The sequence below is a fragment of the Rhea pennata genome, chromosome 5, assembly GCF_028389875.1.
Source record: "Rhea pennata isolate bPtePen1 chromosome 5, bPtePen1.pri, whole genome shotgun sequence".
Lineage (NCBI taxonomy): Eukaryota > Metazoa > Chordata > Aves > Rheiformes > Rheidae > Rhea > Rhea pennata.
The window spans coordinates 42,148,963-42,171,012 of NC_084667.1; the positions used below are offsets into that span (position 1 = coordinate 42,148,963).

The window sequence follows — 22,050 nt, forward strand, 5'->3', positions numbered from 1 at the left end:
TCTTCTTTGATGTTGACCCCAGCAGCTTCTCCTAGCTCCACAGTTGCCAGTTTTGTGTAGGCAGTCATAGATAACAATTGCTGGTGGGCTCCTGTCTTTGATGTGATTGGAATAGATACATCTGTAATGATTGCCACCTTTTAAGAAGGACATTTGATTTGCTCTGAAAGCAACTCTAGAAGATCAGATTTAGAGAGGTGTTGCCAGTCATCGAACCTCTAAATCACGGCCCCACTCCCTCTGCTTTTTTTTTTCTTTTCTGTTGTTTTGAAAACTTTGCACAATTAATTTTTTCTTTCTCTGGAGTTTGCAGCCTAGAATATCAAGTTAGCTTAAGAAGACAAGGAAGGAGAAGGGCTTTCTTTTAAGCTAGATGATAAGGCAGTTTGTCTGGAAAAACAACAGAGAGGTATCAACTCATTGCACTTTCTCCATATTAGTAAAATAAAAACATTACTCCAGACTCATAGTGCCAGCAGCACGCAGTTCTTACAGAACACTGTTCATCATTGACTTTTCAAAGTAGTTGACAGTGTTGAAGACGTGATGAAGAAATATCCCTGCTCATTAGGTGAGCACTACAGCACAGACAACTTACTATCTGTGTTTTCTGTCTCATGACTCATTCTCTCATCATCAAGAAATCAAACTCCTGAAAGAACTGTAGAGAGAAGTAAAATTTAGCATGAGGGAGTAAAAGCTGGGTTGATCTCATGACTAGTAGCTGCTATAACAAGGCTGGTTCTCCAGTTTTTGGTGGTTCTCTTCTCCCAGTATGCTCCCATCTTTTCTCTTGTGTGAGCCAATTCAGGAGTTTAAATAGGAGAAGAATTGTTTGCTTTTTTGCAAGGTCAGTTCAGTCACTCAGGGTCAGCCACAGGTCTCTTCTGCCAGAGGGGAGATGAGAACATGAAGCTGGGTTTGGGAAGGAAAAGCAACCCCTGTAAAGACATCATCAAAGGTGGTTTATTTAGCTGGACAGGATTGTACTGTGGGACTGCGTGCATAGCCACAACATGTACAGTCCAGGACAGGTGTTAGAGAGCACACAGGACTCCGTAGGGGAACAGAGGATAGAAGGGAAGACGAGAATTGACCTATGAAACAACCTATATCTGAAAGGTCGACACAGTGGCGTACAAAATGCATCAGAGATCTTGAGAGCTTCATCTAGTGATGAAAGGATGGTTGTAGGAGAAAAAGCCAGCAGTGAAAGGAGAGAAGGTTAACGCAGCATGTCATGCAGGCACTGGGGCTGAAGTGTAATCCAAAAAAGGAGAAGGGAAAAAAGGGGCCCCAAGGAAGATGGAGGGGAAATCAGCTGGCTTGGTGGGAGGGAAATGTGCCAGGCAAAGGTTTATGAATTGAGAAGGGAGGAGGGGACTAATAGTTTCTTCTGTTACTGGTGAAAATGTGACCTCATGTAATAGGAAAATGTAATTCTTAATGAAGCTGTAGGTGTTCTTGCTTGTCAGGCTACTGGTCGGAAGATGGACTATCCTTGTATGGTACAGCACAAAATGTTGAGCAGCCTGGAAACAATTACTGCAGTTAAGAAATAAAATGCACTCTGTAGTCCTTCGGATGAGACACATGCTGGCTTTGTTTTTATTGTCTTAAATCTATGTCTTGGAGAAATAAGACCTGACAGTAGGACTCAGGTAAAGCGATATATGAATATATCAGCAGCTAGGCCATTACACAGCAGTAGTTGTGTCCTGCAGCTGCAACTTCCACTGTATGTTGTATGCAGTCCTCATTTTTCTGTGCCTTGGAAACTCCATATGAGATGTGTTTGGACACTGGATCAATATTTTAATCCAATTCTTTGGATCTTTTTAGTGAAAACTAAACTTTCTCTGGTTAATATTGAACTAAAACTTTTAATGCATATTTATTTAATGGAGTCGCAGCTAAAGACTCAAACCCTATAGGTAAGATAAAAAGGAGGGAGAAAAGCTACAGGATTAAAAAAAAAATGTTTATTAATTGCAGGATATATACCGTGTAGCCAGGAAGTTGTACGCATAGTTGTATTTGATCCAGCTGAGCTCACCATAGTTTGATCCACTGACCTATTGATTTTTAGTTAACAAGTTAACAGCGTGTTTTCCATTTTAAATTATTTTGTGGTCTCATATCACAACTTTAGAAGAAATTTAACAGCTAGAAGTATCTTGACTTGAAAAAGTTTCTCTAAAATATGTTTGTTGCGCAAAATGTTTTAAAATAGGCAAGTATTAGGAAAAAGATTTTAGTGTAAACTGAGGTTATTGGATAAACTAGACTAAAATTGTGTATAGTGTCTTTCATGCTAATTAGACAGTTCTAGACAACCTTATTCCCTCACAGGCTTTGGGAGGTGATATGTTTATGAGGTTTTGGAAGCTTTCACTACACTCAGATAGTTAAGAGCAGTCTGCCAAAGGATGAAATAACCTCAGCTGTCCGATGCTTAACTTTCAAAGAAGGAAGTAAGAACTGCAAACCAGTAGAGTGACAGGTTTCTTTGGAAGGTGGTTGACTACTTAACTTTGAGATGCTGATGCTTTTTAGACTCTCATAAAATATTCACAAATAATTTTAGTCTGTCACATCAGTCAGTTAAAACGTAGTGTTTTATAGTATTGTTAAAGTGACTGGAGAAGCTATAAAATTGTTGAAGTGAAAGCAAATACTTTGTTTTCAGTTAGACTAATGAACAGAGTAGCCTGTGCTTTGTTCACCAAATACCTTCCTCTGTCAAAATGTTACGTGTATAATAGTATTTCTAAAACCAGTACGTGTAGGAGAAGATAGAGACGATCCCAGGGACTGCATTAGTAGAGAGTAATGCTGAGGGTCAGATTTAAGTGCCCATTTAGTGAAATCAGTGCAGGCACATCTGTTCTATAGTGGGCTTTACTTTCCTTTTTTTTCTTTTTTTTTTTTTTTTTTTTTTTTTTGCCAAGCCTGTTAGAAGAGAGGCGCAAGCCATAGGCAAGTGTTTACTTTCCTGCAGCAAGCAGTGCAGTTCTCAGTTGCTAGCTGGTTCTGAGTTTCTTTGGTGCTTTGATGTTTGCAGGGGAGGAAAAAGCTCTTTGGACCATTCCTTGGAAATTGTGAAACCTTCTTCAGCAGTGGGAATTAGATACTTCTCCTTAGTGTTGAGGTTAAGGACATCCAGGGCAAATTAGGGCAAGTTCTATCCTTTCATGTTTCATCCTGTCCCCTTCATTTGCCTCCCAGTGCTGTAGGGTCACTCCCTCAGTAGTTCAAGACAAATGATGCAGACTCATTTAAAACCGGTACTGGACAAGGATCTTTCTTCCAACTTTCCAGTGCTCCCTTCTTCCCCCAGTGGTGAGAGTTAACAAAGGCCTTGATGACTTCAGGAAAATTATTATTTGCAAGTTCAGGAATTCCTGATTTTATACATATATACATACATACACACATGTATGTTTTTATTTTATTGGATTTTTAATTATTATGGGCAGTATTCATCACAGCAGTCGAGTAAGAGTCATTGCAGACAGTAATTTCCTGTGCAAAATTAATAGCATCTGTAATTGAAATAAATGTTGCAGTCATATGTTTGACTGAGCTCGACATAATTTATGCAGCAAATTAGTTGAATCTAGTGCTCATTAGCATTTTTATTCCATATCCAAATTCTATAATCTTATTTAGTGTAGCTATCCAAACATGCAAGCTGACATAAACTGTCATTATTCTAAGTGAAATACCAGAGCAGAGATACCAGCAAGTTATGATCTCTTTTGCATTCCTCATTTTTAAAATCAAATAATCTGGTACACATTGGCATGCACAGTCTAAAAATGGTTTCTGTGAAGTAATAGAATAATTTGGAATCTCTTGTTCTAAACAAGAATAAAAAAAAGTGACAATTAAATGCCACTAAGTGTAGTACAGCACACAGTAGAGGACTGAAAGCAATTAAAGTTAAAAGCAGTCATAAATTCTTTATTTAACATAGTCTTATATTGATTGGGACTATTTTGTAGAGCAGTAAACCTGAGCATTTGATGATGCTACTGTTGAAAAGCATATTGAGTTACATTGTGTTTCCTCTAAACATGGAAATTGGTTTTCTGGTTGGCTACTGAAGAAAGAAGAGAAGGTGAGGAAAGAAGTACAGTTTTTTAGAATATGGGCATTTTTTGTGATCATATATCTCTATGGACATGATTTAGCATATGACAGGATTTGTGGACTTGCATTTTGCTTTCTAATGATCACTGCATTTATCTGAGTAACTCTAGCAAAGTTAATTGCTTGTGCAATATCACTCATGGATTCCAACAAAGTGTGCTGGTAAGTGAACAGATGTAGTAAAGAAAATTTGATGCAAGAGCTGAACCTTGCATCAGTGACACAGGCTTTTAGTGTTTGCACGCAGTTATAAACAACAGAGCACATCAGTGTGATGCTGTTGATGGCTGGTTGGCCAGCTAGGATAGACGAGGATGAACTATATTTTATATTGTATCTGCTTGCCCTGATGAAATGGTGGTTTATTGCATTTACCTGAGGTGAGGCTGAGCAAGCAGAGCCTTGGTCTGCTAAGACAAATGAAGCCAATGACCTTACAACTGAACAATTTCAGAATTTAGAGGAATTGGATTTAAAAACCTCAAAAACTATCTTAGAGCATGTTTCAGGAATGATTTTTTTTTTAAGGAAATCGATAGGAGTTAAAAATTGATTGTTGTAAGATCAGTCTTTGTTTTTATTGATCTCAGGTGCTAACCGTGTGACCTTGGAGGACTCCAACATCCTTCAGCCAATGGGACTGACTGTGCTAGGTAATCACTTGTACTGGATTGATCGTCAGCAGCAGATGATTGAAAGGGTGGAGAAAACCAATGGGTACAAAAGGACTAGAATTCAAGGCCGAATTGCTCACCTAACAGGCATTCATGCAGTGGAAGAGCTCGATATGGAGGAATTCTGTGAGTTCATTTCAATAACTGATGTCTTTCACTCTTGGTCACTCTTAAACTCCTGATCCAGCTGAGCAGTTTATAATAAAGTTGCCCTGTGGGCTTAAAGAAAGTCATGGAGTGCTTTTAGCGTGGAGGACTGGGCCCCTAGAAGAGGTGAAGTTTCTTATTCCTGACCAGATGAGTCTTTCCACATAGGTAGAATATGTGATTTCAAGCAGTTAGTTACCTACTTCGTATAAATGCGCGATACAAAATTCACTCCAAAAGCTGCTGTGAATCATGATTGTTAATTTTGTAAGTACGACCAAGTAATAGACTTGGAAAAACCTTTAAAAGGAAGGAAAAAGGATAGTACTTGCCCTTCATCCAGGGATTTCAGACCGCTTCATAAAGCATGACTGGTTTGATTCAGCACAACTGACAATGTAAAAGTCTCCAGCAAGACGGGGGCAATGGACAGGAAGCTCCACAAAAGATTTGTTTCTGATGGGCAATTTCTCTCCCATCTGAGGTGGGGGCATTTTAGGGGCTTCCTTTGGTCACTCATTGTTGGACTTATTTTTCTGGATTGACTGTCTTCAATCCCTACGCTCTAAGGGGGAGAGCCCAAGGGGGAGTGCAGAAACCTCTTAAAGTAGTACTTAAAAGGTAATTTACTTCTCAAAGTAATAACCTGGGAGCAGCTCCTCTTGCTTAACAGCCCTGCTGAAAATATAAAAGCATTAAAAAGAGACACTGGTCTTTTTAAACTTGTTGCCTGTGATGGGTTGAACTTCCCATATTGCTATTCTGTGTAGGACTGCAGATGTGGATGCTAGAGGGAGAAGAGAAACTTTTTTTCCCTTCTTTTGCTACCTTCTTCAAAGAAATGTGCTGACATGACAGCTACTCCAGGATGAAGTGCTGGCACGATGCAGTGCAGCAGTGAACAGTGCTTAGTGAACCCAGTGTCTTTTACATTTTTTTCCCTTTCAGGGCATCCTGAACGCAGGGTAGTTGAAACTTCGGAGGAAAAATACGTTTACTCTATCTTTGGCAGACAGTAGCTAATAAATCTTGTACCCCCCTCCATTTTCCACACTGCCCTGTGGAAAGATGCAGAGAATGAGTCTGCAGGATGTCAGAAGGAGGGAGAGCGAGTCTGAGGTCAGGAGAGGAATAATGCTTCTAGTATGTGCTGGGCTGGGGGGGGTAGAAGTCTTATATAAGAAAAAATAAGTTTATATATAATGGTTTAATTTAACAGTGTTTGTGCCATGTTCTTTAGTTTCTCTGATAGCTGAAACAAATTTCAAGCTTGCCTATGTGGGTAAGTGGTTGCAAATAAGGAAGTGTAAGTGTTTAAACTGTAGTAGATACTATGTGCTAACCCTCATAAAGATGTTCTTTTTTCTTTTGAAATACCCAGTTTTTCTTATTCTGTATCATTTCTCACATTCTAGTGTGTTTCAAAGGTAATATTTAATGATGTAAGAAGAAATTTTTCTTTAAATTTCAGCACTGTTCAGAAAAGCGAGAGATGATATTGTATCCTATGTGTTTTTTTAAAAAAATCTTTTTTTTTTATGGGAAGAGTACTGTTTCTCGTGACTTGCACTGAAAGGAATCACTCTTCAGAGCTGAAATCTATCCTATATAGGTGACTTCTGTTACAACAGGGCAGTAAAAATATGTATGTGCCCACACAAGTATACATGCCTGTGCGTTTTCTGCTAGTAGCCCATGCCTCAAACAGTAGTGTCCCCAACACTATAATAAAGTGATGAATTTGTTAAAGGTGAAAGCAGATTTCCGATAAACCTAAACAAATGGAAAGCATATTTGGCACAGAAATAATGGTCTCTCTCTTGTTTCTTCCTTGTGATAGTTGTCAGTACTTACGTACTGAGTACAGAATGCGTGGTTCAGTAGCATCATGAATAAAACAGGCTGTAGCCCCACAGATTGTCCCAGCTGATGCTCAGCTGCCAGCACATGTAGGGCATGAAATGAGCATCAGGAGCCTGACTCTCCTCTCACTCTGCTGGGCTGAGGTCTTCAGGCAGCAATTTCACCTCTCTGTGCTGAAGTTTCTTGCCCATCTAATGTTCGTTCAGGTTGACTCGCTTGGGAGTCTTAAGCACTCGGTGCTGAGTAACTGATCTGGGAACACAACCATGTAGCTTCCTGTCTTTAAAAAATAACAACACGGTATGCTTACTGTAGTTTTGTGAGAAGCAAGGAAGTGGGAGGCATTAGGTGTTAAGAGCTCTTCAAGATTAAAGATTTCCTGAGGGTTTAGGGGTTTGGCATTCTGTAGTAACATGTCACTTTTCAATTTCTGGCCAGCCTAGAAATGAGGATGGGATGTCCAGAAACCTTGGAAACATGACTTTCTCAAATCTGCCTTCTCACTTCTCTTTATCTTGGCTCCCAAATTTGTTTTAGAAGTCCTTTAAAGGTGTTTATATCACTGTGACTGGGAGAAACATAGTCCTCATAAAATAGTAAATTATCTTTTGAGCACTGACCTGAGAAATCTTGCATTTACTTTTCTATTAATTTGTAGTGAAATATTGTAGTTACTTTCATAAAAATGGTTTGTGAATTTGCCCTACCTAGGAATGTGTATATATATATATTTTATGTTAATACTCCTTTCTGTGTATTTGTTTCTCCAGCTGCGCATCCATGTTCTCGTGACAATGGTGGGTGTTCACACATCTGCATTGCGAAAGGGGATGGGACTCCGAGATGTTCATGCCCAGAGCACCTTGTGCTTCTACAGAATCTCTTAACGTGCGGAGGTGAGTTATGTCTAACAGTACTGCTAAGTAGCATACATCAAAAAAGATGTGATTCAAGGTAACTTAAAACATGGAACCATTGTAAAATTAGATTTGGACTTGATTATGTCACAGGCTGAAGCACTATTAAGCAAGAAAAGTGCAATGAGGTGAGTTTTTTGTTCTTGTCTTTTTTAAAAAAGATTCTTTCCACAGGAAGATGTTTTCAAAAACTAATTAAATGAATGAAGCCAGTGTGACTAGAATCAGTAAAGGTAACTGAAGCCAGAAACTTGCCCACAAGGATATTTGTGGCTTTCACATGGTATAAAATTATGCCACCTTTTCTGCAGATGGTTCCATACAAATCCAGAACATGGATTTACACACGCTGTTTTCCTGGATTAAAATGTATTGCATCGTGAGTTAAATTTGGCCTTTGATCCTTCTACCAAGTGTTCTCTGCTTCATTTCTTGGACATAGGTGACTTCACTGTGAGCAGAATGCTCATTTGACCCTAAAAACTTATAGAAGTCTCAGTAGATGATCTGAGTGTATGATGTGATAGGTTTGTGCTGTGGATGAATTCTTGTAACATGACGTTGCATCAACCCATGATGACCTAACAGCAGAAATTGTGCATATGATTCCTATAGTGTGATATTTGACAGTCTTTCAAATAAATTTTGCTGGAGAACATTAAAAACTATGTTGTCTTGTTAATGAAAGATAGGCCAAAAGCTCAGCTGCAGTCCTTTTCAGGTAAGGTAGCCCTTTTCTTCCCACAGGACCGACTTTTTTGTAGACTTCCTTTCACAATCCCAGGATTTTTTAAAAATTGTTGCAGTGCACTTGCAGCAAGGATTTTTAAAAAGAAAGAAATATTTTTGGGAGGCATCATGGGTTAAATTTGTCTTAAATCATTTGGCTCTGTTGGTCCTCTTGTTTTTGTTTTTATGTATTTATTTTGCTGTGGATTTCATTTTCTGAGTGAACTCTGACCTCCCTAGGGACAGTCATTTCCATTATAAACTGTTTTCTTTCCCATGACCACAACACGCTATGTGGTTTCTGAGTAGCAGTGGTTACTTCTGCAAGGGAAAAAAAAATAAATCAATCTCTTTATATTTCTTTCTCTGCTGCTGTTGGAAGACGTTGCCAATGAAAGATTCTTATGTCCCACTGCTTCATTATCTTCAGCTATAAATCTAAAAATTCAGGGGCCTCCCTTTTGGTCTCTATTCATCTTTTTTATCTTAATCCTTCACTAAGCTGCTACAACTTTTTAACCTATCTTGTCTGCAGTAGTGGCATCCTATAGCCAGTATTTCAAAATAGATTAATAGCTACTTTGGATAGAGAACTTTTGCCCATGTGCCCTTATGAACACGCTTGACAAGTTTTTGAATGCAAACTTGTGCCTGCTGAGTGCAACAAAGTGCAACATTAAATGTGCCTGCAAATCAGGAAAAAGTGATCTCTCTGTTGAATTATCTAAATGGTACATTCCAATCAATATTTAATTCAAGAATTATCTTGATGTGTGTATCTGGCATCTTTATCTTATTTACAGCTGCCAGGTCACTGGCTACATTTGTAATTTTCAGTATTGCTACACCCAAGCAGTCATAAATCAGGAACGTAGAAATTGTAAGATTAAAATCTTACATATTTGGATTTTTATATGCCTTTTGTTTTTCAAGCTTTTGATTATACTTGCGTCTTGTTCTTGAGAATTCCTCCCTGATGGAGGATAGTAGCACTTTAAAAAATGGTTTGCATGTAATTGCATGTCTCTAGGATCTATAACTTTAAAGAAAAACACCACCCTCTGGAGAGAGGGAACACTTAGAAAAGTATTTGTCACTGGTTGCTTTCCTTATGCTGGCTGCTTTATGAAAACTCCATTCTTGAGCCTGTAATGTTTTTGTAACACAAGTACAATAACATGGTCACTCCTGAGGGGAGCTCCTCTGATAACATGAGAATACTGGTTTGTTATTGATAATGCTAACAAAAGCTCATTGAATTTCCAGAGGGATGTTACCATCCAGGGTCAGAGCACACCTCCAGCTGGCTAAATGCGATAGCCAGAGTATGATGTGGTAGTTCCTTAACCCAGTGGTGAAACTTTTACTTAGAGCAATATCTGGGAACAACAGCTGTGGAGAGTAGTGACTGCCCATGTCACACTGACTGATTTATATAAATTACAGTGATTTGACCTAGGAACTTTTGACATGGGTGGGAATGTATCTGTGGGCTGCAGTGATCTTTCAGGCAGCTTCCTCACTTTGAACATGTTATTGCTTTGCAACTAATGAACTATAACTAATTGCTCTAACAAGCACTGATAACAACTGAAGGAGCTGATATGTTGGCTGCTTCTTTCATGGATACTAGTGGTGAAAAAATATTTGCTGATTTGCTGTATGTAAGAGCTGGGAGCATTTTTTTTGCAATAGATTCTTGATCAATGTCATCCTTTGGTTGTTGCCATTCAGAAGAAAACAGCTCTGATTATCTTACTGCAACATAATTTTTGCATCTCTTTATGAGCTTGCAGCTGCTGCTTAATGCTGTCAGTGTTTGATTGCAACATGAGCAACAGGTGTGAGTGTGAGTGTGGAATGGATTAATTCCAGGATTTTAGGGTTCATGAAAAGTCAAATTCAAAGGAAATACTAGCTTTCTTAATTCTAACAAACATAAAAATGGCTTTGCCAGAGGTTTATTTATCCTGGTTGGTAGTGAAAGCATGTAAGAACAGGGCAAGCATACAATGCTCCTCAGGATACTCTGCAAGCTCAGAGACTCTCTGAGCAAGAGGAGGTAGCTTAATGTTTAATAATCCTTGACAGGTGTTTTTCTCCATTTGCACCTTTTAATTCATATATAACTCAGAAATTATATTTGTGGATAAACCACAGGGAAAATAGAGAAAAAGATACTGTGGAAGCAAAAGTTATAGAAGTTTTAGGTGTATTAATTGCTGATTAACCCAGTTTTATATGAAGATTATTTTAAGCTATAATTAGATTTGTTCCAGGCTAATATAATGCAGGGATTAGAGTTGTGCAAAATGTGGTTTGCAAGGAGAAACTGAGTATTCATTTAATGCGCATAACAATATCTTCCAACAGGCGGTTATTAGAACCAAAGTAAGTATTTGTAGTTCCTGCCCTTAGTTCAGTGCTCACTTGTTAAAGCCAGCTTCTTCCATCAGCATGTGTCCAGGTTTTTGTTGCAAGATTGGCAAAACTTCACTCTTTATGCAAAACGATGTTTTTTTCTTTGCTGGAATCTTACCGTTTTCACAGAAGAACTTCAGTCCAGCATAACTCTTTTCCATCTGTATAAAAAGTCTGTCACATTTTTAACCTGTTGAAATGGCTACAATTGAACGTGCAAATGTGCTTTGTTTTCTTTTTATCCAGAACCCCCAACTTGTTCTCCAGACCAATTTACCTGTGCAACTGGAGAGATTGACTGCATTCCAATGGCATGGCGGTGTGATGGATTTCCAGAGTGTGATGATCAGAGTGATGAAGATAGCTGCCCTATATGTTCTGCATCCCAGTTCCAGTGTGAGAAAGGACAGTGTATCGATGCTCACTTGCGGTGTAATGGAGAAATTGACTGCCAAGACAAATCTGATGAAGCAGACTGTGATAGTAAGATACATTTTCTTGGACTCATGGTCTAAGATAAGCACTTACTTGGGATTATTCTTGATATGTATTTCTTTGGTTTCAAATGGGGAAAAAAACTTTAAACATAAAACTAGCTTAACTATCCACAGATACTGCTTTTCTCTCCATCTTTCCTGTTCTGTGCCTCTCAAATTAAACTTTCTTGTAGCTACGTAAATTATTGATCATGTATCTGTAGTACTGGAGGAGAAAAACACCTTTGCCCACATTCAGAATGCCTAAACAGAAAAGAAACTAGCAGAACTTCCCACATGTATTTTTTTTTTTCTGCATTATTACCATTCCTGCTTGAGTGGTTTCCATGGTATCCAGTTCACCTTTATGCAGTGGCCATTGCAAGGTGCCATGGGGAGGAAGAGATGGACTTTTTTTTTTTTTTTTTTTTTTTTGGAATAACCAATAGAGTAAACTTCCAGGATTCCTGGCAACTGACCCTTGTAAGTTATCTCTTTACTGATCACTTAACATGCTTTGACATAGCAGAAGGTCCAAAGTTTAGTAACAGTCAAGTCTTTTTTGCTGAAACAGAAGCTTCTGGATATAGACAGGAAATTTAGAGTTATTTAGACAAGTTATGCAATATAGGGCTACATAAGATTAATGTAAACTATATAAAGTATTATAATATTCTGTCACCCATTTTTCTGAACTTGGTTCAGAAAATTGGTTATTGGTAATTGGTTATACTTTGTAAGGTATTGTAATAGATCCTTGGTGTTTTGCTCCCAGGTTTGCCCCGCAGGACTAATTTGACAAAGGATATGAATTTATTGGGATCAGAATTACATTTCAGCTCCCCTAAGCATAGTGTAACAAGAATAAAGAAACAGAGGAATGTAGGCTTGCATTTTTCCTAACTCATAACAGCAAAGCAGGTGTTCTGCTGCCTATGTGGCTAAAATATAAAATGCACTATGGCTTCATATCTCGCATTTTTTGGTTTTCTTAAGAGGCCCAAATGCTCCCATTCAAGTAGTAATTAATCTTTCCTGCCTTTCCTTGCAGCAATCTGTCTGCCCAATCAGTTCCGATGTGCCAGTGGCCAGTGCATCCTCCTGAAGCAACAGTGTGACTCCTTTCCAGATTGCATTGATGGTTCGGATGAGCTCATGTGTGGTAAGATGTCTTGAGATTCAAATGCTCTGTGTTTGGGCATAATGTCTTGCATCCTTGCCCCACTCTCTGCATAGTAATACTCCTATAAGAGAGTCCAGTGAATCTTGGTGGACACTCAAAACTGTAGTTGACCGCTAAATATTCCAAGCTGATTTGCTCTGTGCAGAAAAATAAGTGTGAGATGCAGGAAGTCCGTAATGTCCGTAATATTCAAGGTAAGGCAGTAGAGCAGCAGTAGAGAAGATCAAGTAACATCTGGATTTCAGTTCAGGCTTGTTCTAAAATGCTGTATGGGATACAACAACTGCCTTGTTCTGACTTATGGGTATCTTTTCAGATCTATACCCTGAGGTACCTGTGAGGTACCTGATTTCAGTATGCTGGGTGTCTTGGAACTTGCAGAGCTGCTGCCAAGCTTGGGATGACTTTTAAAACATGCAGCCCTATCCACTGCCATTACAGGATCAAGCTGGGGCTTAATTATGTGGAGGAACTAGCATGCAATGAGCAAGTGTCCCAGAAGCTAGTCTCTTGAAGTACAGGCAGGAAAAGAATACAAGGGGAGACCTTGATTTTTCTGAACAGAATGTTACTCTGAATCCTACTGGCAGGAGGTATATGCAAATTACAGGTACACTGAAGACTCTTCTGAATTTTTGCTCTTAGGCTGAAACAGGGTTCATCTGAGTGACTGGGTGGGACCATCTTTTTGCATCATCTGGGTGACTGGTGCAAGTTCTAAGGCAGTGGGGTAGACAAAGGGAGCGTATGGTATCTCATGAGGGGTGGGTTAGCAAAACTGAGTTGGAATGTAGCATTCCAGAAAAAAAATAATAGAACAGCCAATCTCTCTAATTCATTCTAAACTGATATCAGTGTTGGGTTTGCGTAGAAAAATGCTGCATATATTGCTTAATAATATTGCTTTTAGGTCATTGGTAATTGAGAGTTTTTTAATACTTAACAATTTTTAATTTTAATACCTTAAAGTACCTCAGATTTTGAAGCAGGGAAGGGAGCTGTCAGGATGCTCTGCCAGTGCAGGGTATTTTGTTGAGATAAGAGGAGTCAGTAGGTCTGGCCAGTGTAATCTTGTTTCTTCTTCCCATCCTCATGGGGAGTACGGCAAGGAAAGGTACATTTCATGAGCGAGAGTACTGAAGAGAAAAGAGCCCAAGTAGTTAACAGAAGAGACAAAAAGAGTAACTTGATAAAATAATCTGTCTAGCTCTCCCATTGGAAATTTCAGACTGAACATGCTTCTCCCACATCTTCCATTTACCTCACAACCCTCACTCAATTCTCTCCAATTTCCTGGATATTGTAAAGTTACTGTTTTGGGTTTTTGTTTATTTTTTTAGTTTGTTTTCTTTGTGCATTCGGTAGTGTTTTATGCTATCAAACTTATGTAGTGGCTTCCTGTTTGCATTTTGGTCATGACCTGCAAATAGGTCTTAACTGATTTAAATGGGTACCTGTGTAGACATAGGACTTTCTCCTCTGGAGTCTTTTTGGGGGACAGAGCCCTTAGTGGTTTCTTCCTTGACTGAGGGAAAGAACTCAAGTAGGGAGCAAAAATGATTTCTTCTTTCTAGATAAGGATCTTGCATTCAAAAGAAGACAGGTTTTACCAAAATAAGAATTTTGTTTTAAGTTAGCTAATTTGGGAATATGTTCCAATTTTCACTGCCCTTTTTCATAGTCTGAGTCAATCTTTATATCAAAAGTTAGATCCTTAGCTGACATAAAAGCTTTCAGGCACTAATAAGTGTGAAAAGCAGATGAAGACAGAAATGAATTCTTGATGCTGAGCTGTTAAGAGTTTATTTGTAGATCTTTGCATTTCCCTTCCCTTCCTTCTCTAATTTCAGTCATTTTTCATTCCTGTCCAATAGTCATCTAAGATGGCATAAATCTTTCTCCAGAATTACTGGAGAAAGGTTATATATGTTAGCTAGCCAAGGCTTGAATAGTTTATGAACCATTTCACTTCTTAAAGCTTCACTAAGGAGATCTATAGGTTGATCTGATCATGTAAAACTTACAGGCTTTGGCCATGTTTATTTTGAGTGTTTTACTTTGTACATGTAAATATATATTTGTGTGTGTAGGTATATAAAAATGTATACACATATCCATCCCTATATGTATGTGCCTTTATTTGTGTGTAAATAAAGGAAATGATAAATTGGCGAACAACAGGAAAAAATCTCTTTTGCTAGAGAACGTCACAGGCACACAAAATACAGAGGTGTCAGGTTTATTTGGCAAGAATTTGGAATGTGTTACTCACAGTCAGTAGGAGATGTGTATGTAGTTCATCTCAAATACTGCAGCAAATTTTATTATTTAAAACTGTGCTGTATAGGAAAAAAGAAATAAGAAATAGGAAGTGTTTGACATATTACGGATTGTGTTTTCCTCCCTATTTGTAAGATTCTTTTTAGAAAGCAAGTCATGTAGAATACTTTTGCTTCCTAAAATGTCACTACTTTCAGGAGTAATTTAGCTAGGAAGACATCCAATGCTTGATGTATACTGTTCCTCCCCTACCAGTAAATTCTTTCAGTGTTTTAACGTTGTCACATGCCCCAATGACTTTGAGAGACCAGATTCCTTCTCTGATTAAGGACTTATTGTTTGTAAGTATCCTATATCTTCAACCAACATAATTTGAGAGGGGGGAAAAAAAGAAAACTTTTCAGGCTGTTACTGCATTAAGATGATTGCTTGCAATTATTAACTATTATTATTAATAATTATTAATTATTACTACTAATTAATTAGTAGTAATTACTATTAATTATTATTACTAATTATTAATTATTGCAATAATTAAACAAAAAATGTATTAAGTATTAAAAGCAATCCTGTTATGAGATGGACTCATAGAGCTAGAGAGGACCTTGCTTATACTGCTCTATGTGCATGGAGGGTGTGAAGTTTAATAATTAAATGCAGTAATTCAGAATATATGGAGTTATATGTTCATGAGTTTGATGCACAAACTTTCACAGACATTGTGTGAATGATTGTGAGCTGACTAATTTGCTGCACATGCTCCAGGGCAGCATCATATATGTTGTTGTGTCTTTAGTGACCTCCTCTTTCTTTTTACTCTTTCCAGAAAAAACAAAGCCAGCCTCAGATGAGCCACAGCCACACAGTAGTGCCATTGGGCCTGTCATTGGTATAATACTGTCCCTTTTTGTCATGGGAGGAATGTATTTTGTTTGCCAGCGAGTAGTGTGTCAGCGCTATGCCGGGCCCAACAGTCCTTTTCCACATGAGTATGTCAGTGGCACCCCTCACGTCCCTCTTAATTTTATTGCTCCAGGAAGTTCTCAGCATGGCACTTTTACTGGTAAGGATGGTAAGGACCTTGCATCTAATCATTACCATTGTATTTTCTGGATCTGGAGTTTTAGAAGCTAGTAAGAGTTCCACAGGTGGGATTTCCAAAGGCACAAATTAATTATTGTTGACCTGGTGTGGGATTTTGGTGTAAATCTGTCATTTGGATCAGATTTGCAAAAACTATTAGATGGCTTTAACTATGCACCTTGCCAGATTTTTTGAGTCTCCTTTTGTGCTAGGCTATATCTGCTCAGGTACCTAAAAAGATAAAAATCTACAATATGTTGCCGGTGAAAATATCCCCTTTAAATAGTTTATTCTGGAGTATGTAATGAAGTCTGCATTTTGCATAGTACCTAAGGCCTGCAAAATGCTATGAAGTGAGCTATGCACGATGTTGGAAACTAAGAACATCTTGTACCGCTTAGTGTTGCAGTGAGAGCTCTGTTCAGTAGCTCTCTGCATCTTATACTCAAATGTGTTGTACTCAAATGTCCTTGTTTCTGTCCTGTCCACAAACATCTCGTTTTGCTCCAGAGCTGTCCTTCCTTCCCTGTTCTTCGCACAGCTTTCCCCTGTGTGCTTAGGACGGAGAAGTTCTTCTGCAGTGGAAAGAAGCAAAGAGCAGCTCGGATTACTGTAATACAAAAAAACAGGGAATAAACCTCCCTCCTTGAAGTTGTAACAGAATATGTGCAAGAACACAAGCACTCTGGGTGTGGTTTTGCAGTCTGGCTGCCTGTTGCCTGAAGTGCCTCTGCAATGAAAACATCCTCTTTGGTTTAGTCCATCTTGGGAGACAGATTTCCTTTTTTGTTTTGTTTTGTTTTGTTTTGACGAAGCATTTATTCTCTCTGAAAATACTTCTCTCATCTGTAAAACATGCTTTTCTACCTCACACAGGAATCAAAACATGCATTCAGAGAAGTACATGCAGCTACTGTACTGAGATAGGAGGAGGACTTAAAGTACACAGGATGTTAGCTAACAGCTCAGAAACCTCATGTAGATATCAAAGTAAACACTTAAAATAATTTAAGATACATCATTTAAGAATGTAAAATACACATTTCACAGAGGAAATAGCAAACTCTTAAATACAAAGCTCTGGAGCAAAAGAGCATTTCTTCAAATTATTCAGAAATCTGCAAAGTAAACAATCTCCTGCAAACCTGCCAGACAGGGTCAGAAACCGTACCTCTGCTGAGTGCTTGGAGTCTGCTTTTTCTGCCAGTTGAAAATCAGATACAGGATAAACTTAAAGACAAATTAAAAAATGTGGCACTTCTTCGTATATGATAAGCTTTTGAATGTGCAAACTTTAATTGCTTCTAGCTGTAGTTTTGAAAATAGCCAGATACAAGTTAGGTTTACTTTTTCATGTGCTTTAATAATTGTGGTCAGCTGTTCCTCCTTCAAGTACGTTTTATGATTATCAAGAGGGTTTGGGGGTGGGAAATGAGATTTGAAGACAAAATCTTTGCAAGTGATATCTTTGAAGAGGTGTTTTAAATGCAAGCACTTCTGTTTAGTGGTCTTCCTTCCTATCTCTGTATATGCTAAAGCAAGCTGTTATTCTGATTCCTATTCTTTTTTGTTAGCTTTTTCTTACCTAGCTAGAGTAGATTTTTGTGGCTTGAGGTTGCTTTGACAATTTGCAACAGCTCAAAATCTCACCTTGATGTTGATGCTAAAGAGATGATAGAGGTTGCTAAATAGCACATTTTCAAAAAAGGAAATGCTGCTTGATGTGATTGATTGTCAAAAATAAAGTCACCCTGCTTATGATAAATCCTTCCAAGGTCTGAAAAATTTCCACAAACTTCCTAACTCAGCTCTTGCATGAGCACTAAATAGTCTGATAGGAAGAAGCTGATCTGTTCTCTGATATAAGTGCATTTTGGTGTTAAACAAATTGGAGAATGTTGTCTTCCTTTTTTCCCACTCCCCACTTTTCTTTCCTTTTGTCTCTGTCAGTTTTCAGTTTAAGCCATTTATTTTCTTTCAATAAAAATAATTCATTTTTCTTGTTCAAATACTAGCAATGGAATTTCTTTGCATGGAAATCAAAAATTTTTAGTTTTCTGGTGTTATGTATAATGTTTTTTGTAAATGACCAAGCTTGTTTAATTGGAAAAATTTCTTAGTTAAGAACTTGGGTGGAAAGTTTGGACCAACTATTCTGGAGATTCCTGTCTCAGCAGGCTGTGAGAACAGTCTGTGGGGAGCTCAGTGCCATAGTGAGACAATGGGTGGTTTAGGGGTGAGGTTTTTTGTTTACATAATTTCAAGTTGAAAAATACATTGTTCCTAGTAATCCTGAAGTTGTAATATAAAACATCATTTCCAGAGTGACAACCAGAACAGTTGCCAAGGGTTTGCTAAGCTGAGGATCTGTTTGTTGTTTTGCACTGGTAGATTAAATTGTGGTTTACCTAACTGTGGTTTCCTCTCTGTCTTGCTGCAGGCATCTCTTGTGGGAAGTCTATGATTAGCTCCATGAGTCTCATGGGAGGAAGCAGCGGTGCCCCCTTATATGACAGAAACCATGTTACTGGAGCCTCTTCTAGTAGCTCATCCAGCACAAAAGCCACTTTCTACCCACAGGTATGTCTTGAAAATATACCGGTGAGTTAGGTGTCTCCCACTTCTGACAAGAAAAGGAAGGTGAAAACTTGTGTTACTAAATCTAATGCTAATAACAGTTGCTCTTAGGAGTTACTGTTGATGAACTACAGTCCCAATCCAATACCTGTTGAACGCAACAGAAGGGCTTTGTTTTAGCCCATCAGCATTGCACAATGCTACACAGTGTCTACATTTTTTTGTTGTTATTTGAGTGATACTCAAAAGCTGCAATGCTTTTCTTCTGTCCCGACTCCCTCTGTTGCTCTTTGTGAACCCTGATGTCAGTGGCCCAATGACATTTTGCACTGCAATATGCTGCAGGCACCCATGGAATGAAAAGACAAACAAGACAGGAGTGGAAATAAAATGCATAAGAAATAAGCTAGGCTTACTGTTTATCTGAAGTGCTCATTGCTGACTCAGAAAATCAAATGAGAGCACAGGGAGAAGACGCTGGTACCAGCACGTCACTGTGCTTAAGTTTCTTCAGCTGTGTCTTGTCTCCATTTATGTTTTTTAACTGTTGGGTGTGATAGAATTTTAGTCCCCAAATCAGAGTTTCATTAATTTAAAAGATGTTGTAAAGATGAATGGAAAAGAAGATCTGAAAATGTGTAGGATAGGGGTACAAAGGTTACTATTGCCAGCATTTTGTCATGCAATTCTTCTTCTTCTTCCTGCTTAAGCATACATTCATTTACTCTTCTGTTTCAACAAGCTTGCAGTCAATCTGCTAACTATTAAGGTGCTCTGTCAATCGTATTAAATTGAGAGCCCACATAGTGTGTGGGTATATGTTGCTTTTGTGTTTGTGTAAACTGCTATGTTATGCATGGGCATTTTGACTGAGAGTGTTTTGCCCAATGGCAACTGTGCTTCCTCCTCCTTGTTTTAGAAAGACAAAAATGGAGGGGAAGGGATTGCGAGCTTATCTGTTGATAAGGAAATACTGGTTAAATTTATATTTCTTGTTACCTTCTCAGGGAAGCCATCAATAAGCTAGTCAAGATTAGCAGATGTTTGGAATTCTAACACAGCAGCCCTCCTGGCTTCTGTGCTCCGTTTGGCTCGTGCTTCCCCAGTGTCTCTGTAACTCGCTGAACAATTTCAAGCCAGTACCTGGTTGGTGTGTCAGTGCTATGCTAAAAAGGATGTATAAAAAAACCTGAATCAGATTAATAGAAAAACTTACTTATGTAAATCTTGAAGGAGCAAAGAAGCCCAAGAGCTGATCTGTTTGTGTGCCAGTCTATGGGATCTGGCCAGGCCAAAAATCCAACTCTTTCAGTGGATTACTGGCCCACACTAACCTGCCTGTGGTACTGGAAATCTTTTTCTGCATTTTTCTCTCAGGGCCATGCGATAGTGTCAGCCTTTCCTTCGGGAAGGGCAGTATGCCAGATTCTCCTAAGGAAGCTGTTGTGCAGCCTTTGTTGCATTGAAGTTACTGCTTGATCCTGATATTGTCATCAGTTCTACCTGGTAGCTAACTACCTAATTTTAATTTAATAATTAAGAAGAGATCTGAGCATCTAGCTGCCCTGGCTTTTCTTTTCTGTATTTGTTCTGGGTACTGAACTCATATGGTGGTGGTGTTGATGGTGGTCTTTGGCAAAGGATAAAGACTAGGGAGGAGTTGCTGTGCAGTTATGCCAGTTTATTTATCTGAGAACCTGGCCACAGGCATCCTGACTGATGCTATTTGTTGTATTTAATCTGAATGTGATACGGTGTGTTGATGCAGCTCAGGCACTAGTAGGAGAAGATCCAGGAGTAGCATGCAAGTGCCTCTCCAAGGAGGAGGACTTCTGGAAAATATTCCCAGGGCAATTGTTCATCATTGCCACAGCGGGCAATGTGGCATTCGGGCTTATCTCCCCTCTCCTGAACCTATACACAGGGCCCGTACGTATTACTAATACTATTGGTATTATTGTAGGTAATACAAGCTTAACGCAATGGCCAGGAATGATTATGCTACACGTTACATGGTGCTGAGCAACAGGGTCATCCCTCTTCCTGAGATCTTAGAATGTTATGAGAGAAGGGAACAGGCAGAGGAAGGATGCTGTTGCAGTCACTACAGCAGGCCGGGGCTCGGCCCTGGACAGGCTGCGTACAGGACGCCCACGTCAGCAGCAGTGCTGTTTTGTGCTCTGCGTTGGAAGTGAGAAGCGTCCTCCTTGGGTTCAGGCCAACATCCTGCTGGCCATGCCAGGGGTTCTGCTTCCTGGGTGATAAGCGAAGTTCCTTACTTATAAAGTGAGGAAGAATTAACCCTAGAGCATTCCATTTTTCTTGAAGCATGATAAACTGTTTTCATAGGTGTAAGGATTACTGTGTTATGTGCACACACAGGCTAGGGCAAGTTATAACTATTTGTAGCTGCTGGGCTCTTTGCATTGCTAACTTTGCCAAAATTATATGTTTATGGGGCAGTAAAAAGGAAGTATTCAGGGAAGGATGGAGTCATACTAGTTATGGCAAAGGAAGTTGGCCTCCTGACCCTAATATTGATGAGGGTATGTTTAGGGGCTGCAGACAGAACAGCGTTTGCTTCCTACTAGCATCTGCTGTGGATGAGGTCAGCCCTTATGTCCAAGGAACTGCATTGAGATTCAGCAAAACTGGGTTAATTTTCCTGCTTTACTTCACCCTTCCTGTGTAACAATGGACACAGCTCTTATGTGGTAAGGAGGAATAATTCCTACTGTGAAAACTTAAAAGGCTTGTAGTGTACCTAAGCCCAGAATAGAGAGTCATTCATAATGGATTTCTCTGACTTAAAGGTGCATTAATCCATCCATGCTGCAAAGAAAGGAAGCTAAAGTAAGGATGAGACGATAGTGACCTGTTTAAGGCATAAATAATATTTTTAAATAAATAGTTTTTTAATTAACCCAAACTTTTGCACTGCTTGTTCTTAATCTTCCTAGATCTTGAATCCACCTCCTTCCCCAGCGACTGATCGCTCCCTGTATAACACAGAGATGTTCTATTCCTCAAACATTCCTTCAACCACGAGATCTTACAGGTATGGCTCAGACAAGAAGGTTTGGTGCTTCTTCTGTCCTTGTGTTTTGGAGATTAAGTAAATGTTCTTGTTCAGACTTTACCTTATTAAAAAAAAAAAAAAATCTTTCCTTCTCTGGATAAATGACCGCTTTAATGGACGTTATTCTAGCTGCCATGTTAAACATTGGCTTTATATGTTTGTTTATTTTGACACACCGGGGTTTAGTGCCTATGAGTACAGTGTTGCTGATTAAGAAGGCAGTATAAATACACTATATTGCTCTTTAACGGTCACTAAGCATCCAGTGTAGAGAAGATTAATGTTTTCTGTTCAGTCCATCAAGCATACATCTAGACTCTCTGATGGATCAGTCACCTTGGTGGTTGTTAGTGGCTGGGCTAAATGGTCACAGTGCTCTTCTCTGGCTATCCGAATCATGGGTCCGCTTTGGCCAGGGGTTGGCAGCATGTACTGCTGGTTGTTGAACAGGCTAAGGGTAGTTGTG

The 22,050-nt window shown here is 38.9% G+C and overlaps 1 protein-coding gene across 1 annotated transcript in view; it reads left to right on the plus strand.

Annotated features, from left to right (window-relative positions):
* The window catches only part of LRP5 (LDL receptor related protein 5), a 175,748-nt gene that overhangs the window by 146,862 nt on the left and 6,836 nt on the right, over positions 1 to 22,050 (plus strand). The window contains 7 exon segments of the mRNA XM_062575962.1: positions 4,746 to 4,955; positions 7,610 to 7,735; positions 11,153 to 11,389; positions 12,434 to 12,544; positions 15,672 to 15,917; positions 18,369 to 18,508; positions 21,466 to 21,563. Coding sequence (XP_062431946.1) covers positions 4,746 to 4,955; positions 7,610 to 7,735; positions 11,153 to 11,389; positions 12,434 to 12,544; positions 15,672 to 15,917; positions 18,369 to 18,508; positions 21,466 to 21,563 — 1,168 coding nt within the window.